Genomic DNA, 18,133 nt, shown 5'->3' with positions numbered 1-18,133 from the left:
ACCTTCTTTTTTTCCACTTTTTTTAACCTAAAAAGAATTTGGAAAGAACTTAAAATTTCAGGGTTTAGCATCAGGAAAACACGACTAAGAATGAGCCTTCTGGAAAAAAAAAAGAACTCTGAAAAATATATAAAAAGAACAAAAATTCCATGTAGATGCCATCCAAAGTGATTGAAATTATTTTATATCTTCTACTGAATAAGCACAAACTCTTAGAAATCCTTTGGAGTAATTAGTGTTGATTTCAGCCAGTACCTCCTTACATGTTTCAGACTATTGTGAAAATAGCTGAGAAATTTTTTCTTCTGTGGAAGTACAAAAAGAAGATTCAGTTGATTTTGATCCTCTTAATAGTTTTGAAGGTTCAATGAATTCAGACTGTTTCTTATAAGAACTTCATGTGCATGTGGAAAAACAGAGAAGCACCAATTAATCCTTGCTGATAGATGGATGACACTGAATCCTACAGTAAGTAGGGGGCCTACAGTAAGACCCCGAGGTCTGACAAACAAATGAGTTCAGGATTATATTAGGGACGAAAATCTTAAATAACAAAACACCACCTCAAACAGGTGAGTCATTCACTTGTCATAGCCCCAGAGCAAAGATGAATCAAGAAAAATCAAATGGGACTTTTGCTCTGGTTTGCCCTGGGAAAGCTTCCCAGGTATTTGTGACTCTGAACCACTACATGAAACCAGTGGGGGACTAGGATCCTTGGCTGTTGTGACATGGGGGTGTTTATATACTGGTAATAAAATCCAACTCTCAACTTGTTACATTAAGGAAAGTTGGACCACTGCATTGTCTGGCCATATTTAGAAGGATTCATGAAGCATCTTTGGGGTAGAGAAAATAGCACTGGGCTTAGAACCAGGTTTTAGTTCAATAACCAATTTTGCCTTGTGCTAGGTGGGCAAATCTGACTCTTAGACCTTTAATCTGCAAATGAGGATAATGAGACATACTTCAACTGTATTATAAGAATTAAACAAAATAACATGTTGCAAAAGTTCCCTGGACAGAGTAGGCACTTAATAAATTAAAAAATAATAATAATCCATTGAACAAATATTTGTTGAGGACATGCTGTAGACCAGACTGTCCAGAAAACTTATGAATAAATGATTTAAAGAAATCTTATTATTCTTATATCATAGCTATCTGTACATTTAAATTTTTGGAGTTTTCCTCACAGATGAGGATTTGATTTAAAAGAAAAACAGAGGTAATACTTAAATTGAAATTAATCTGCATCTATACTTTGATAAAACCTGACATGTGAACTGGAAACCACCCCCAAGTAGGCCAGCTGGGTGAAAGATGGCTGCTAGTTCCATCCCACAAAAGAGTCCCATGAAACTGGATATAGTTGCCACTTTGAGGCTCACAATGCCAAAGCTTAACAGGGGCTTTTCTGTGTCATCCCATCCTCTCACCTCTTGAAAAGCCTGCTGTTCTAAGCAAATTTAAAAGGCAAAATACCTATCCTTTCCTACAACTGGGGAATGATTTGTCCCACAAATATTGGTAGTAGAAATAGGCATGCAAATATGTGCCTGCTAAAAATACGTCATCTCTCCTATAATTTTAGGGATGCCTAAACAAAATAGACCCTCTATGAATAAATAGTCATGACATCCAGGAGCATGATAGACTAAGGCTTTTTTGTTCCATGGTCTCACCTACAAGCAAACATTGTGCCCGTCATGATCTTGAGCATGAATATTAAAATCAGCAAAAGATCCTTTACTCAAATTTATGTAAAAGAACAGCTAAGAAAAATTCAGTGGGCTTTGTAAGAAGACATACCTGCCTGCTTCCCTTTGTTTAGCTTTCTTTTGATTACATACACTGATAAGTTTAAGGAAAATTGACTGTCATGACCAACTAGTTTTACTCCTACTCTTCATTGTCAGTACCACAAAACACCAGTTGTTCTCCTAAAAATGTAAAGTGGCAAAACTATAGAAGAAGCAAGTATGTCTGTGGGGGATGTAGGAGAGGTGCAGGGAGCAGTACTTCTTAAGTAAACCTGGTAGGGTATGTGTCTGTAGCTCCTGAAGTTGTCTAGGAAGTCTTAGTCATAGATGTGCTCAACTGGGCCCTCAAGCCTAGCACTAAAGAGGAACCATTAGCCTTGGAATGGAGCACACACAAATTTTTAAACTTTTTCTCTGGCTCTACTTGTTATCGCTTTGCCTCAAAAACTGATTGAGGAAAGGCAAGGCTGGGGCAGTGGAGGGAATAATATAATATTTGTTTTTATGAATATTGCAAAATAAAATGAGCATCTGAAAGTCCCCAGGCTCTCTAAATTTTATTGATGTTGAGAAAAACTGATCCCACTCCTAGTTTGATGCATTCTGCAAAACCAGGGCTACCCGTGTAGGAATATTCTGCCAAACAGCTATTTCCAATACCAAATGCAAAGATGATCTAATAAGCTGGCTCTGGTTGTTTGTGAATAAAGAACTTGAGTGTTATTTGTTAAAGATTTTGTATAAGTTGAGGAAAAAATTAAACCCATGAAATCCAATATATGTATGTTGAACATTTTATAGAATAGGAGAGAGTTCTGAGTCTCTTATGTCTCACCCATGCTTAGTGTATTCTCATATTCACTAGATAATAATTTTTAAGTGAACACACTAAATTTCATATTTCATATTCACAATTATCAGATGGCATTTACTATGTATTTTTTACTTTTTTTTCATTTACTTATCACAAATACCCTGCTGTGGAAATATTGTACTCCCCATTTTACAGATAAGGAAGTGGAGGCTCTGAGAGATTAAGTACCTTGCAGAGGTCACACACTCAAATGAGGGCAACAGTATTCAAGTAGAATTCTTTCTAATGCCAAGTCTCAAGCTTTTGTGAAAATCTTACCTTCCTTGCATTTCTAAAAAAGTAGGTAAACCAGTTTTAAAAGTCCTCAGAATTATAGTCTCATCTCGCCCCAAAATTATATCAAAATTAGGTTATTTAGAATGTATTTGTTAGTGAGTGGACTGTTAGAAGTTACTTTTATATTTCCCAGCAAATAATTGGTCATCACTCTATTGGAGATGCTAGATCCTTTCTCAAAGAAGAAATGCATCCTCGCAATCTAACATTTCCTGATAGGGAAAGGACCAGAGTAAGGAAAACATATGACTGCCAGGATAAGCTGTCAGCAAACCATGCACCCTTGCCAAAAAAAAACACAAAAAACTATTTTGTTTGACATATGTATTTATAATTGCCAAATAAGTAGGAGCAGCAAGGTTAGTGGGTTTCACCAGTTTGAAAAAAACCATCATAGCCACTATCACTTATATGATCAAGCTTTTAATGTATATATATAAACAAATATCAACTTTATGATCAATAAGGGGAAATATAACAAATATCTTTGCAAATTTTAGGCTCAATGCTTGATATTCTTAAACACATTATGGTTTGCATAGAATCATAGACTAATGGCAATGTTAGGACCCTAAGGAGTTATAATATTGAACCCTATCATTTTACAGAAGGAAAAATCCACAGCCTTGACAAGTAAAATGGTCAAAGATCACACAAGCTTCAGAGCCATATTTTGAGTCCAAATATTCTCTTTTGCCCAAAGTTACAAAACTAGCTATTGACAGAACTGCAAATAGGTCTTAAATTATCTTTTTTTTTCTTCTTCACATAGCTTAGTATTTTGCTATCTCAAAGAAGCATAAGGAGATAAAATTCTCAAACACAGAATAAGCAAGCTGATACACATAGACACTATAATATAATAGATATCAAAGACCAAAAAAATCATCAAATATAAAAAGTCTGCTGTATCTCAAAGAAAAAATCCATTTTATTTTCTGATTTCTCTTTTGTTGTCTTTTCCAGAAACTCTTAAAAGCGATTGGGGTAAATATCCATAACTCCATTTTGTCAAAGGCAGGTAGTTATGCTTATAATAATGGATTTAAAATTGAAAACTGTAACAACATTTTCCCCAAGAGACCTATTAGAAGCAGAGCCAACTAACTTTTTAAAAAGATATGTCTTTTAATTCTTAATAAGCATTAGACAATTTATAAAAATAAAAATTCTGATATATGGCCCAAAGTAAATTTTAACATTAACCTCACTGAGTTACAGGAGTTTTATTCCAAATTCTACACCAGTTTCTAGTCAAGGGTAAAAAATCAGGTGGGAATCAGGAAAAGGGTGGGGGGAATCACGAAAAAAAATATGAAAGGGAGAAGAGACATAAGATAGAAATTCCAGAAATGAATTAACCAATAACGAATCTATAATCGTTTTGTCTCAGACATTCTGTAAAATCCCAGTAGTCAAGACAAATTTTGAAGTATTTGTTTTTGCCTCAATGGCTTCACATCCTTCAAGTGTTAAGTCCTGCAAGAAAATTAGAGTACATGAATTTTTAAAAAATTTTCTTGGTCAGAAAATTCATTCATACATTAAGTTATGTGTCAGTATCTGAAAGTAAAAAACAGCCCTTCCTCCTTTAACCTTTGTTTTCACCCATTTCTGCCACAAAATTTAAGAAAATAAGTGCCATTTTCTCACTTAAACCTCACAACAATCTAATGGGTAAACGGACACAAATAATTTTCCAAAGGGTACACAGCCAGTAAATGATAGACCCAGAATTGCCAACGGGTCAGGCTAACTCCAAAAACAAAGCTCCTAATCAATATCTGAGATCAGAAAGTGTTGAGGTCTTCTTAAGCTACCTTCCTTCTTGGCCACAGTGATTGGTTGAGGGATGGGAACCTGTTCCAAGCTAGTTCAATCACACAAATGCACTAATTCAGCCACAGTATTGGTCTGAAAGTAGGTATATGACTCAGACTTTGCAAATAAGAATGTTTCCTGAGAGTTTTCTCACTGGAATTGGGGTTAAAAAAAAATATCATCTCTTTGATCTTGAGAATGTATGATTGTGAACTTGACTCTCTTGTCTATCTTGAGAAGTCAGTCTGAGAATGTGAGGCAATCTGCAAAGGAAGAAGACATGAAAGTCAGAAACGTGGCAGAGACAGGTATTCAGTTAACTAGCTCTAGTTGTCCCAAAGCAGTGTAAGATCAGCTTTTTCTTCAGTTGAGCTCCAGTTACTTAAAACCAAAGATCCCAGACTACCATGTCACAGAGGAGATCAACTTGAGCTAGACTACTACAGAAAAGTCCAATATGCCCCGTGTTGATAGGTGAAAGGACATTTCAGGAATGTTTGTGATCTAAAAGGACACAATGTGTGACTGGGGAACAGTAAGTAGACATACAGGTCTCAAATGTAAGTTGTCTGCAGGGGACACCTGCTTTATCTATTGTTTTGCTTTGTTTTTATCCAACTACTTTTCAAAAAATACAGTGTAGGACTGTATAAAGAGATGAACAACAGCAAATGTAGTATGAATCACTATGATTTACAGAAGTTTTCTACCAGCTATGCACTTTTTGAAGTGCTCTACATAAAGCAGCTGTTTTCAAACTGTGATAAGCAGAGCCCTACACATTGCCTGGAGTGATGGGCTTGGGGGAGTACAGGTACAAGCATGAACATAAAGAAGGCAACAAATCTGTGGTCTCCTGCCCCAGGCCCATCTTTAAATAAAGCATCCCTTCTCCCTGCTTGTTCAGTAAATGGGCTTCCACATATGATTGTTTCTGAAGAAAGGTTTTGCTGCTAAAATATATATAAGAACCATTGATACACATCTTCATACTCACAATAAAGCCATGAGATATATTACCCCTGTTTTATACTTGAAGGAACTAGGGCATAAAAATATTAAAGAACATGCTCAAGATGACCTAGCCAATAAAAGGCAGAGGTAGTATTTGGACTCTTGCTTTCTTTGCCTGGCTCTAGAGCACCATTACACTATTCCCAGTATTCCCTTACATCTCCTGCTAGGTCAGTGACCTGCTTACAGACCCTCATATTTGCCTGTTTGTTCTCAAAATCTAAACAACCAAGGACCAATTACAAAGCTGTAGTCTGATAGATAGTCGGACTACCTGTAATTGACTGGATGTAACAAGGAAACGTACCCCAGAGCAGTCGTGGAACACCACTCAAGTGGGAAGGAGAAACATCTTATGTAAGGTTTGAGTTCTTACTGAAGAATCCAGAGGAACGTCTAAGGGAAGAAGCAATCAGTTCTGGATCAGTTGCTGTTTCTAAGATGAGGGCAGGAGTATCAGGAATTAACTAGGGTTGGGAGCCGTCTCAAGGGGAGAGTAGTTTAACAATTGGGTGCTCCTAGTAAAAGATGGGAAGAGTAAATAAAGCAGATATGGAGTATCACTGGTAACACAGTACTAGCCACTCAATGAAGGGGTCATTTGTGCATTTTCCAGCTGCTGCATGACCTTGGCAGTGTCTCCATTTAAGTTCAAGCTGGCATTATCTGTGTCTGTCATACTACTAAACTGAATAAAGGCAGGTGACTTTGTTCTTTTTCTCTCTGAGCTGATTTTTACTCTCAATCCCAAACAGACTTTTACTCTTATATTTCTCTAAACTTGCTGCTATCCCAGCAGGAGTTTTAGTGAATTCGACAAATTTCAACAGCAAACACCCACTGACGTATACCTAACACACCTAATATATATGAAGCATACCCCTAGGCATGGGAATCAATCATCTTATCAAAACGCTTTCTTCCCTCAACCCATGTTTATAAGGCTTTGAAGGAATCCAAAGTAACATCCTGTCAAGACAAGTTGGAGAACCCCTTGGGCTGAGCAGTAAAATAAGGCCTTTCTGATACTGCAGATTTTTAATATCATCTCTCTGATAAGAGATGCAGGTCACAGTGGTTGCCTTTGTCTTCTTTAAACCCCCGGTGTCCTACCCCTTCACTTTCTCTCCCACCTTGTGCTCTGCAATCAGAAAAGGTTCAGGGCTTTTAACTGGAAGAATTATTCATATTATCACTTTATGGTTCAAGAACTCACTATTTGCTGGGCTTGGTATTAGACAACACAGCTGAAAATATGATTTGGATATATTCTCTGTCCTGAAGTTGTTCACAAGCTAGAGATATTAACAGGTGTGATCATAAACATGACACCACAAGGAGAAAATTCCAGGTATTAATAGTAAACATTAGCAATTTGGATTGGACCATGGTATCTAAACTTAAGCATCAGAAAAGAGATTTGTATTAAAAACTGACTAGAGTGGCTGTCTATTTAGCATAAAACCTGGAGAGATTGTTAAGCACTGCTTAACTTTTAATTAAATGTCTCTTCTCAATATATAATTCCCTCTAGCAGGAATCCTTCCTGAGGGAAAAATAAATCTGGGCAGTTTAGGTTAAAAAAAAAAATCAAGAAATCCAATGGAAGAGACATAGTATTCTAAATTGGCCTTACATTTGTTCTTATAGGCAAAAGTAATTAACCAGACTGATGACTTTTTCATGTTTGATATTCAGTAGCTATGTGAAAAGCAAAATATATGTTTACTACATACCATGTTAAGTACTGAAATTATGCTTGATGTACATTTTGTTAGATGGACAACCAATATATGTTTAAAACCCCTCAAGAATATAGGGATCCCACATTTAAAATGACTTTAAAATAGTAAATCAGTCAGGTCTCTAATTTGTGTTTGCAATGTGGAAGAGAATTGAAGATGAAGACCACAATTACATAAGCTTGAGCCATTAGAGGAATTAAATATAGCACACATAAACATGAAGTTTATTTTAAATAAATCAAATATCCTGATGTTGAAGCCACAAATTATGAAATTGTGTTTGGTTTTCATAGTAACACCAAAACTTCAAAATGGCATCCACAATTGACTAACCTTCTTTCCGTGGCCACAGTTTGTACTTAGTCAACCCACATATTCAGGCAAATACATGAATGTGTACCCATCACTGATGTAATTCGTGGTCAAAGACAGAGCGTTGCAGAGACCCTGCAGTCATTCTCAGACAAAGGTCTTCCGGAAAGATCATTTAAATTAGGTCAAACATTGAAGGCTAATGTTTTTCTGTGTGATTAAGGTTTGTTACTGGTCATCTTATTGAATAAAATAATATATGGGCTGTGGCATAGTTTTAAAATATCTGTGTAGAAAAATAGAAGGAAAAATACTACAAGAATAAAGACACTTTGAAACAGCTTAGGTGCTCTGCTTTCCCGTACGTCATTTATTTTCCTCCTGTGCCCTTGCCTTGACACTTTAAGTGCAAGATGTAGTGTCCTAATGCTTTTCCAGAACTGGTACCTTTCCAAAGCAATCTGTAGAAGGTGGCAGAGAGGTAGAAAGAGGATAGACTTTGGAGCCAGGCCAATCTGAGATCTAATCCTGGCTCTGCCTTCTACTAGCCACTGGCCTTGAACAAGTCATTTTACCTGAATCTGAGTTACATAATCTATAAAGTCAGGAAAATAAGATCTGCCATCATAATCTATTGTATAAATGTCATAATACATATAAATGGCCAGTGTGGTGTCTGTCTTGTGGCTGTAGGACAGTGAATAGCAGCTATCATGGTCATTATTTGTGTCATCATTGCTACCGATAATGCCGTTATGCATTATCATAAAGAGGCTATAAGCAGCTACTCAAGGGCTGTTTATATAGTGCTTGCTGTTCTGCCCTTACTTTACCTTCACTGTCCTGCTCATTTCTAAGAACCCCTTTATCAGTGTCTGATAATGTTTTCTCTCATATTTTCCATGCAGCACTGAATGCTGCTAACAGGGCAATAACGGAATGCAGGTAGACACAATCATCTTCCACCTTACAGGGAGTATGACTGTGCTTTCAATGACCAAATTCGAGAGAAATGGCCTTGAATCTTCCTAAACGTAGAGGCATATTCCAAAGAAAGGTCTATTTAGGCAACTGTTGATATAGTAGATAACAATGATTTAAAGTTTCAAATTTAGAGAATAAACTTCCAAAAATGGACACAAATCTATTATATTTACAAGCTGTTGACTGTATTTTTTGCTCATTGAAGAGAGCACCTAATAATTGTGGAGAGTTGAAAGGAAGAGTGTACCTTCTTGGTCCCACTTTTCAGCCCTTTCTCAAGAATTCCAGTGAAGCCGGACTTGGACCCATAAACTTACCTGACACAGGAAGAGCCCTTCTAGGTGGCAATCAAGACATAATTTAAGTCTGTAGAATATTACATCATTTTTATTCTTCATTTACATAACATCTCTCAGGGCAATTGTTCTTTAGATAAAAATTTGAATAGATTATTTATTATTATCAAAAATACATTTCTAGGGCTTCCCTGGTGGCGCAGTGGTTGAGAGTCCTCCTGCCGATGCAGGGGACACGGGTCCGTGCCCCGGTCCGGGAGGATCCCACATGACGCGGAGCGGCTGGGCCCGTGAGCCATGGCCGCTGAGCCTGCACGTCCGGAGCCTGTGCTCCGCAACGGGAGAGGCCACAACAGTGAGAGGCCCGCGTACCGCATACATTTCTAAAATCGTTGCATATAAGCCCCTAAATGTTTTAAAACCATTAGGATATGAATTCATGTAGGATCTTCCAGTATACCTATGATGTCATTGCCCCATGTAACATTATTAGCATTTTTGCTGCATCTCTTTATCTTATTTTTTCACAGCTTACTTATGATTTTTCACTTATTTATACATGTTTCCTGACCTAGTGCCTTCTGGTAGGAGTTTGGGACTGCTGGATCACAGGAAAAACAGAAACATTTGTGATCTTATTATCTTAAATGATTTTTATGAACTTTTGGTATAAACAGTCCACACAGTCTCACACACAAAATCCTTGATCAGACATTTTTGTTTTTCTTAAGTCACTTAAGACTAAGTGAAGCTAGTATTTTTTTAAAGGAACCACTTGGGTTTCAGGGTTACATAATACCCATAGCAGGGTAAATGAGCAACAGTGACTGTTATCAATGAAATAATATGCACTTTTTTGGTTTACCTTATAGGTGCATCCATCCTATCACCATGTCTTCTTGGCTCCCTGCTGCCTGCCCTTGGCATCCTTGTGTACTTGGAATTCTGAATGTGGCATGAGAACTGCTGCTCCCAGCCCAGCTCAGAGGACACCCTCCATCTCTGTGATGACTACAATTCCTTCCAATTCCTGCAACTTCATCCTAAGCCAAATAAATTATACTTTAACAAACTATCCAACTGATTTACAGCATATGTTATGACTGAGGCATTCAGGAACCCCTTCATCCAAAAGAATAAACTTTTAAATGGATATAAAATGATTTTTAACTCGTTCCAATATGCCTTATAAACCACTTAACCTAATTCTGTGACAGTTGCATGATTTAATCCAATGGGACAATTTACAGTGTTCAATTCAATACCATAGGCTGTAGAGTGAAAGTAAAATCACCATACACAGGTGCTTTAAATTTAATAACAAGTTGTGACATATAATAGAGGTTGAAACGTTGATCGTATGTGGTAAATGTAAGAGTAATACAGTCTCTTGTACTATCCTCTCTGTTTTGGGTCCTGCATATTTTTGAATGGCCCCTATCATTCATGGCATTTTGAGTTTTCTTAAAAAAAAAAGTACAACTAAAGCATTTAACATAATTTCCAATACCAAAACATTCTACTGAATGAGTTGGATGATTTTGAATATTGAAAACCAAATTCTAGAACTTATTTTCAGTATTCTTATTTTGGAAGTAAGTAATTTTCTAAATATTTGGTTTTCAGAATCAGTAATACTTTTAAGTTAGTTTTTTAATAGTAAAATTAATATACTACGTGAAGTTTTTTTTTACTTTTGTATTCTACTCTGACATTATTTTATGCTTTTCTTATCATCAATTTCAAACCTCAAAAAATCACAGCTGTTGTGTTAGAGTATCATCATGTTGCTGTATTTATTCATACGTGAAATGATGAATTTTGAGAAGTAGAGTGCTTCCATTTTTTAATTGAGATGTGACAGTCTTTGCACAGTTAGGAATAAATGACAGTTAAGTGAATATCAGAATTATCTAATATTCTAGTGACTTTGTTTTTGTGCTTCATTCTAAGTAAAACCTCTCTTTATTAAAGGTATGGAATCAAAAAATCACCTGTAGCTTGGAAAAACTACAGTATTCCCTATTTTTTTTAATTTAGTTTTAAACTCATTTCCTGCTTCAATGCAATACCGAAAACTGGCTATGAATACCAAATCAAGATGTTGCTAATGGTACTTTGAAGAGTATGCAAAACTGGAAGGCCGGGAGGAGACAAATAACGTGTCTGTCCAGTGGTCTGCCAAGTGTTGGTGCTTTAGGTTTTTATAAGTTGTGAAAAGGAAGATGCACATTTCTTCATTCTCCATGGTGTGCACGGAAACGTGTTTGAGTGTGGATGTGAAAGAAATCGAGTAATAAAGGATTAGCTGGCTTATGAAATAGTGCAATGTCTGATGCTTCAAGAGGTATAATCCTATTTTGTTAGCACAACCTTGCTAGCTAATTAGAGATAGAGTTTATCTTTTTAGAAAGGATACCTTACGGTTCATAAAAAAAATATTTACAGGAAGCAAAATAGATCTATTACTATTTTACCCCCCTTTCTTTAATTTGTATAATTTTTGTACTATATATCTATGTATAAATGTTTAGAGTTTTCATTATGAAAATACCAATAAATATTTCATTAGTTTACATTTAACTCTTTGTTATAAAATGAAACTTTTTAAAAATAAGTGAAAGGGATGATTCTCCAGTGGAAGTATGTCAACAGTCTTGAGATCATTACCAGATTTCATAAAACATTTAATTATTTGAAAAAAAAAACAAAATATCTTCATACTTTAGGGAAACGAATACTCTGTGAGCCTTCTGTACAAATGTTTGTGTTTTCATTGTTACACTTTGGGGTTTTCCTTTTGCAATGTGACCCATGTTGGGCATTTTTATATAGTCAACAACTAAATATTTTGCCAAATGCATGCTTGCCTTTTATTTTCTAATGTATGGTAATAAAGAGCAAAACTGGTTTTGCATGAAATGGTTCTGAAAGGTAAGAAGAAAACAGACTTTGGAGGTTGTTTGTTTAATTTTAAATCTGTGGCAGAGATAAGGTAGATTAAAATCTCTCATACACCGATAACTCAAGCTTTTCATTTCCTCATACAAGTGTACAAATTTGACTGGGACCATCAGTTTTAAACTGTTGTCAAACTAACTAATGTATCATCTGCTTTAAGACGCAAGATTCTTAGTTAAACTTTATATAGATATAGATACATCTGTTGTTTCTTTGTATTTCAAGGAAAGGTGATAGTAGTTTTATTTGATACTGATAAATATTGAATTGATTTTTTTAGTTATTTTTTATCATTTTTTCAATGGAGTAGTATAGGACTGTGCTTTGTCCTTTTTATGAATGAAAACAAATTATAAAGAAATAAATGTCTTACTGTTACCCAAGAAATAACAATTGTCCTTTCAATTTACCTGAAGTTGAAAATTCGTTTTTAGAGGGTTTTCATTAAAAGTTTAATAGTATGGGAAAAAAATATTACATGTTAAACAACAGTTCAATGTTTGAAGCATTCTACAAAAAATATACACACAAACATAGAGCTACACACATACACACACACAGGCATTATTACAGTGAAATACTCTCGCCTGGAAGATAACTTCAGTTTATGGAGAGGTCAGTGCATATCACTCAGTCTAATGCTGGACACTAAAGCGAGCTGCTAGATGCTGAAAAAAAAATAGACTAGATCAACCCTGAATGAACTGATACTCTTAATAGAGGAATTTACATAAAAGCATAACTCTACAGACAGGAATCTGGTTCAGGGAAAGCTTTGTCTGAGTCCTGAGCCAGACTGAGCCCCAAATTCTGAATGCCAGAGCTTCCTGTGTTTCTGGCTTACAATCCTCCCCTGTGTTCTGATTGTGATTTCTCATTGGCATTCTGACCTCCTTTCCTGTCTCATGAAGCTTGCTTCCACCCTGCATCCTGGTTTCCCTTTTAGACCCTGCCTCTGTTTCTTGACCTTAAGGATTATATTACTTCCATTCTAATATTTTGCTTTTGGTATTTGACCTTGGATTGACCCCATCTCTAATTCTTCAGGCTTTGGGAGATCAAAGCTTCTTTCTGTGAGAGCATTTTCCATGTTAGCTGTTCTCAAACCTGGTCGTCCGTCAGGATAACCTGGAGAATTTGAAAAAATAAATAAATTCCTTAGGTGTTAGTTCAGACTTAGCAAATCAGAATCTGGGCAGTGAGGCATAGGGATATTTCTAGGTTGTTCAGAAGTGTCTGAAAAGGAGCCAGGTTTGAGAATCACAGATTTTCATCATTATTACAAGGTAGATTAACTGATGTTTTAAACTTAATTAACAATATTAACATCATGGATACATAATTTAAATATCTCTTAGAAAAAAATCCATTCTCTTGGTTTGTCTAAAATGCTAATTTGTTCATTTGCTCTCTTTTGCTTCTACATCTTAAGTATCAAAGGCTACATACTTTCTGTCTATTAAAAATATCCCCTAATTTGTTTGTGTCTAAAATCCAAGCAGCAGACTGAAATGCACTTCAGAAGATTTTTTTCTCTAGAATGTGGATTTTACTTTTTTCTTTCTTTTTTCTTCAAGTAACTTGGAAAGTTAATTAAATTTTAATACCTAATTTCCTGAGTCTCTAATCTTCTGGAGATGCTTAATAAAAAGATTGATGAAAGGTGCCCCCTCCCCAACTTGAACATCTTTTTTTCTTCACAATGGAAACATGGCGGTTTTGAATGAGTTGACTTCAAAATTAGTTGATGGGGAGGCCAAAATTAGGTTTCTACATTGTTTATCATATTTTAAAAACAGGTTTCACTTTTCAGTCACTAGTAATAGATTTGATGCTTGAGGAAATATACCAGTACCCATGATTCTATTACAGTTTGGCTCTAGAATTCAGTCAGGCTCATCCTAAGGCAAAACTGCAAAGTGAAAGAACTTGGTCTTCATCTATCCTATCTCCTCAGTCAAGCTCTTTTGCCTGATCGAAGCTGCCCTAAAAGAAATCCCCTATACCTTCATACCTTCTTGTATTAGTTTCATAGGGCTGCCACAACAAATGACCACAAACTGAGTGCTTCCAATAACAGAAATCTATGTCTTACAGTTCTGGAAGCTGGAAGTCAGAAATCAAGGTGTCAGTAAGGTTGGTTATCGAGGGAGAGTCTGTCTGTTCCATGCCTCTCTTGTAACTTCTTGTGGTTGCAGGCAATTCTTGGTGTTTCTTGGTTTGCAGCTGCATGTCTCCAATCTCTGCTTCTATTGTCATGTGACATTCTCCCTTTGTATCTTTATGTCTAAATTTCTCTCTTCTCATAAGAACACCAGTCATTAGATTAGGGCCCACACTAATCCAGTCTGACGTCATCTTAACTTGATTACATCTGCAAAGACCTTATTTCCAAATAGATTCCAGCTGAATATAAATCTTGGTAGAATATTATTCAACCCAGTATACATTCTTTTCATCTTTTTAAAACCTGTATATGCCCCACTCACACTAATGAGGATATGATTGAAAAGCTGCTCTAAGCATGCTTTCATAAAACATTTATGTTGATAACATACAACAGTATGGATGGATTTCAAATGCATTACACTAAATGAAAAGAAGCCAGATTCAAAAGGCTGTGTGATTCCATTTATATGACATTGTGGAAAAGACAAAATTCTAGGGACAGAGAACAAGTCAGTGGTTATCAAGCATTAAGAGTAGGAGGAGGGTTTGACTACAAAGGCACAGCATGAGGGAAGTCTTGGGGGTGCAAAACTGATGGCAGTGATGAAAATCTATTGGTCAAAACTCATACAACTGTACAACAAAAGGGTGAGTTTTACTGCATGTACATTTTAAAAACTTTTAAAATTCAGTTATGGGAAGATCACGGGCATTGGACAAATCTGTGATCATGTTCTAACTCTGTTATTACCTTGTGAGATACCTTGTGAGACCTTGGGCAAGTAATGTGACATTTGGAAGAAAGTTTCCTTTCCCATAAAGTGAGGATAACACATTTCAGTCATTCAGAATACTTTCAGTTGCAAATGACAGATACTCAACTCAAATAAGCTTAAGTAAAACAAGGAATTTATTGGCTCAAATAATGGCATCTGCGAGATATAAGGGCAGGATTTAAAGGCTTAAATAATGTTCTCAGCAGACTGTCTCTCCATCCACTGATTCTAGTTCTCTCTGCACACGTTTCATTTTTAGACAGGCTATCTCCTTGTGACAGGAATCACGGGTGCTGACTGTTCCAAGCCTACATTCTGCTGGCTGGTGGCCCCAAAGAAATAGGGACTCTTTTTCTGACCTAATACAGATACCAAATCTCATTAAAGATTCATATTATGCCCAGGAGGTTGGCCATCAGGGGCCATCATTGGCCTCCTGCCTGTCCTTCTGAATAACTGGAAGGTGGCAAGAGCACTGTAATAGAAATTCCACCAGGGCCACATGGAGTGGAAAGGGATGATTCCCCTAAAAGAAATATCAGGTGCTATTAACAGAAGGAGGGTATTGAACAGACAAAAACATTCTCCACTCCACTTATTCTTCCTGAAATTCTATGAGTTAAAAAGATGATAGGGGCTTCCCTGGTGGCGCAGTGGTTGAGAGTCCACCTGCCGATGCAGGTGACGCGGGTTCGTGCCCCGGTCCGGGAAGATCCCACATGCCGCGGAGCGGCTGGGCCCGTGAGCCATGGCCGCTGAGCCTGCGCGTTCGGAGCCTGTGCTCCGCAAAAGTAGGGGCCACAACAGTGAGAGGCCCGCGTACCGCAAAAAAAAAAAAAAAAAAAAAAAAAAAGATGATAGAGTTAAAATGCCTGGCATATAGTATTAATATATTCCCCCAAAATCTTAAATTTCCTCTCCCACCATGACTTTTCACCAGATATATGCAAATTAGCATTTAGGGCTTCTAAAAATCTTAATTCAGGTGATTGCATAGCTGTCTGTTTATATCTAGAACAGAGCTTAGCATTCACAGTCAACTCAAAGTCACCTATCCTTGGTCAGGTAGAGCTGATTTAGTTGAACTGAATGCAATAGCAGAATGTAAAAGAATAAGGAAAAGGGTCTGTTGGCGCTGAAATCTTCCTTTTACTACATTTAAATGTATAACATTTTCAATGATGAAAGGTGAGGAGAAACCCACTGTCAAGCAGTCTTGTCTACACTTTTTTCATTATTTCTAAGAAATAATGATGTGTATATCCAGACATAGTACAAGTTTTCAAGGGATTTAAGAACTTCAGTGGAAAATCTTATCCACATAGATTATCATGCCAATTAATCAATGGGAAGGGGCATACCATATTAAAGTGGTGAAAACACGTACACCATTTTAAGTGAACTATATTAGTTATTTATCACCACAATAATAATGCAGAAACACAACCACAAAACCTCAGTGACATGTAACAATAAACATTAATTGCTCACACATCAGGATCAGGAGTAGATCAGAAATGTGGCTTTGCTAATGTGAACTGGGCTTTCTCACTCGCTTGAGAGAAGGCTGACTGTCAAACGTTAGAGGCTGCCTTTAGTTGCGGCCTTTAGGGTAACTTGGATCTGCTCCACTTTTCTCTCATCTTCCAGCAGGATAATTCCGGCAGGTTGTCATGACAGTGGCAGAGGTGGAAGGAAGCAAATGGAAACTTGCGTGTACACTTTCAATCCTTCGCTTGCCTCATGACTGCTAATATCCTATTAAGCAAATCAAGTCACATTATAAAACCCAGAGCCAAGGAGCAGGGCAGGTCATTCATGTATATGGGTGGGCACCTTATAGTTACAAGCAAAGGGTGTGGATATAGAGAATACTGACGAATTGGAGCCAAAGATGCAGTCTACCACAGACATTTACCAAATCCCATTGGATCTAAAAGGCCATTAATTTTACCATTAAGAAAGAAAAAATACTCCTAATTAAATTATAACACATTTGTTTATCATGTAGAATTTTATTTTATATTTATGGAAATAGTTATTTACACAAAAATTTTTATGACGTGATTCTTATGCATAGACAAGAAGGAAACTATGTACAAAATAAATTGTGTAATATAGTCCTAAATATTTCCACATTCAGAATATGACTCTTCTAAATCAATCTTAAACTCTTAAATCTTAAACAATCAAAACTCTGTGTTTTGCCACAAAATACTATTCTTTGGTGGTATTGGTATATGCATCATTTCTTAAAAGAATGCTCCAGTATTTATTCCAAGCTTCTGATGCTCATTCTGCCAGAACTTTCTCAATCTTAACAGGTATTAATAGACAGTTATTAGGGCCATTTAAAAATATGTCCATAAATTCTTTGATCGTTCTCCCTTCAGGAGGTAGAAACTAATTCTCCTCCTCTTGAGGTTGTGCTGGATTTAATGACTCATTTCTAGTGAACAGAATAAAGCAGAAGTGACAGTGTAGGACTTTGGAAACTAGGTCATAAAAAACCAATGTGGTTTGCATGGTTTCCATTTTGGTCTGTCTGTCTGTCTGTCTATCTCTCTCAGATCAATTGTTCTGGAAAATGCTACCTGCCATGTTGTGGAAGCATTCAGGCAGCCCTATAAAGATGCCCACATAGTGAGAAACTGAGGCCCCTACCAACAGCCATGTGAGTGAGCCATCTTGCAAGCACATCCCAGTCCCAGTCAAGCTTTCACATGACTACAGCCTTGGCTAAAAGCGTAATTGCAGTCTTTGAAAGACACTGAGCAAGAGCTACCCAACAAAAATGCTCCCAGGTTCATGACCCTCAGAAACTGCATGAGATAACAAATATTTGATGTTTCAGGCCACTAAGTTTTGGGGGTAGTATGTTATACATAGAATAAAATAAAGACTCTTGCTGACAAGAATTTTAAGCAAATGAAATTGTCTTATCTGGCCAACAGGAATAAAAAATGTTATCCCTATATGTCCAGATGCTCTATTTCCATAAATTTCTGTACATAAAAAATTTTTTGTTTTAATGATGAATCATAAGACATTTAAAAAGCAATTAAACTCAACATGTGTTATCCCCAAAATACTCCTAACTCAACTGAAGTAATGCCAATATAAACAGCTATGACCAAAGTCA

General features: G+C 36.5%; 1 protein-coding gene across 1 annotated transcript in view; it reads left to right on the top strand.

Moving 5' to 3' along the window:
• The window catches only part of CNTN1 (contactin 1), a 232,519-nt gene extending 222,289 nt beyond the window's left edge, over positions 1-10,230 (top strand). Inside the window, exon 24 of the mRNA XM_024122931.1 lies at positions 9,958-10,230. Coding sequence (XP_023978699.1) covers positions 9,958-10,034 — 77 coding nt within the window. The 3' untranslated portion in view covers positions 10,035-10,230. The remainder of the gene's footprint in view (positions 1-9,957) is intronic.
• Positions 10,231-18,133: the final 7,903 nt, after the last annotated feature.

Source organism: Physeter macrocephalus, chromosome 6 (genome assembly GCF_002837175.3).
Source record: "Physeter macrocephalus isolate SW-GA chromosome 6, ASM283717v5, whole genome shotgun sequence".
Taxonomy (NCBI): Eukaryota; Metazoa; Chordata; class Mammalia; order Artiodactyla; family Physeteridae; genus Physeter; species Physeter macrocephalus.
The sequence above is the reverse complement of the archived record's forward strand: the minus strand, read 5'-3'. Positions and strand labels throughout refer to the sequence as shown.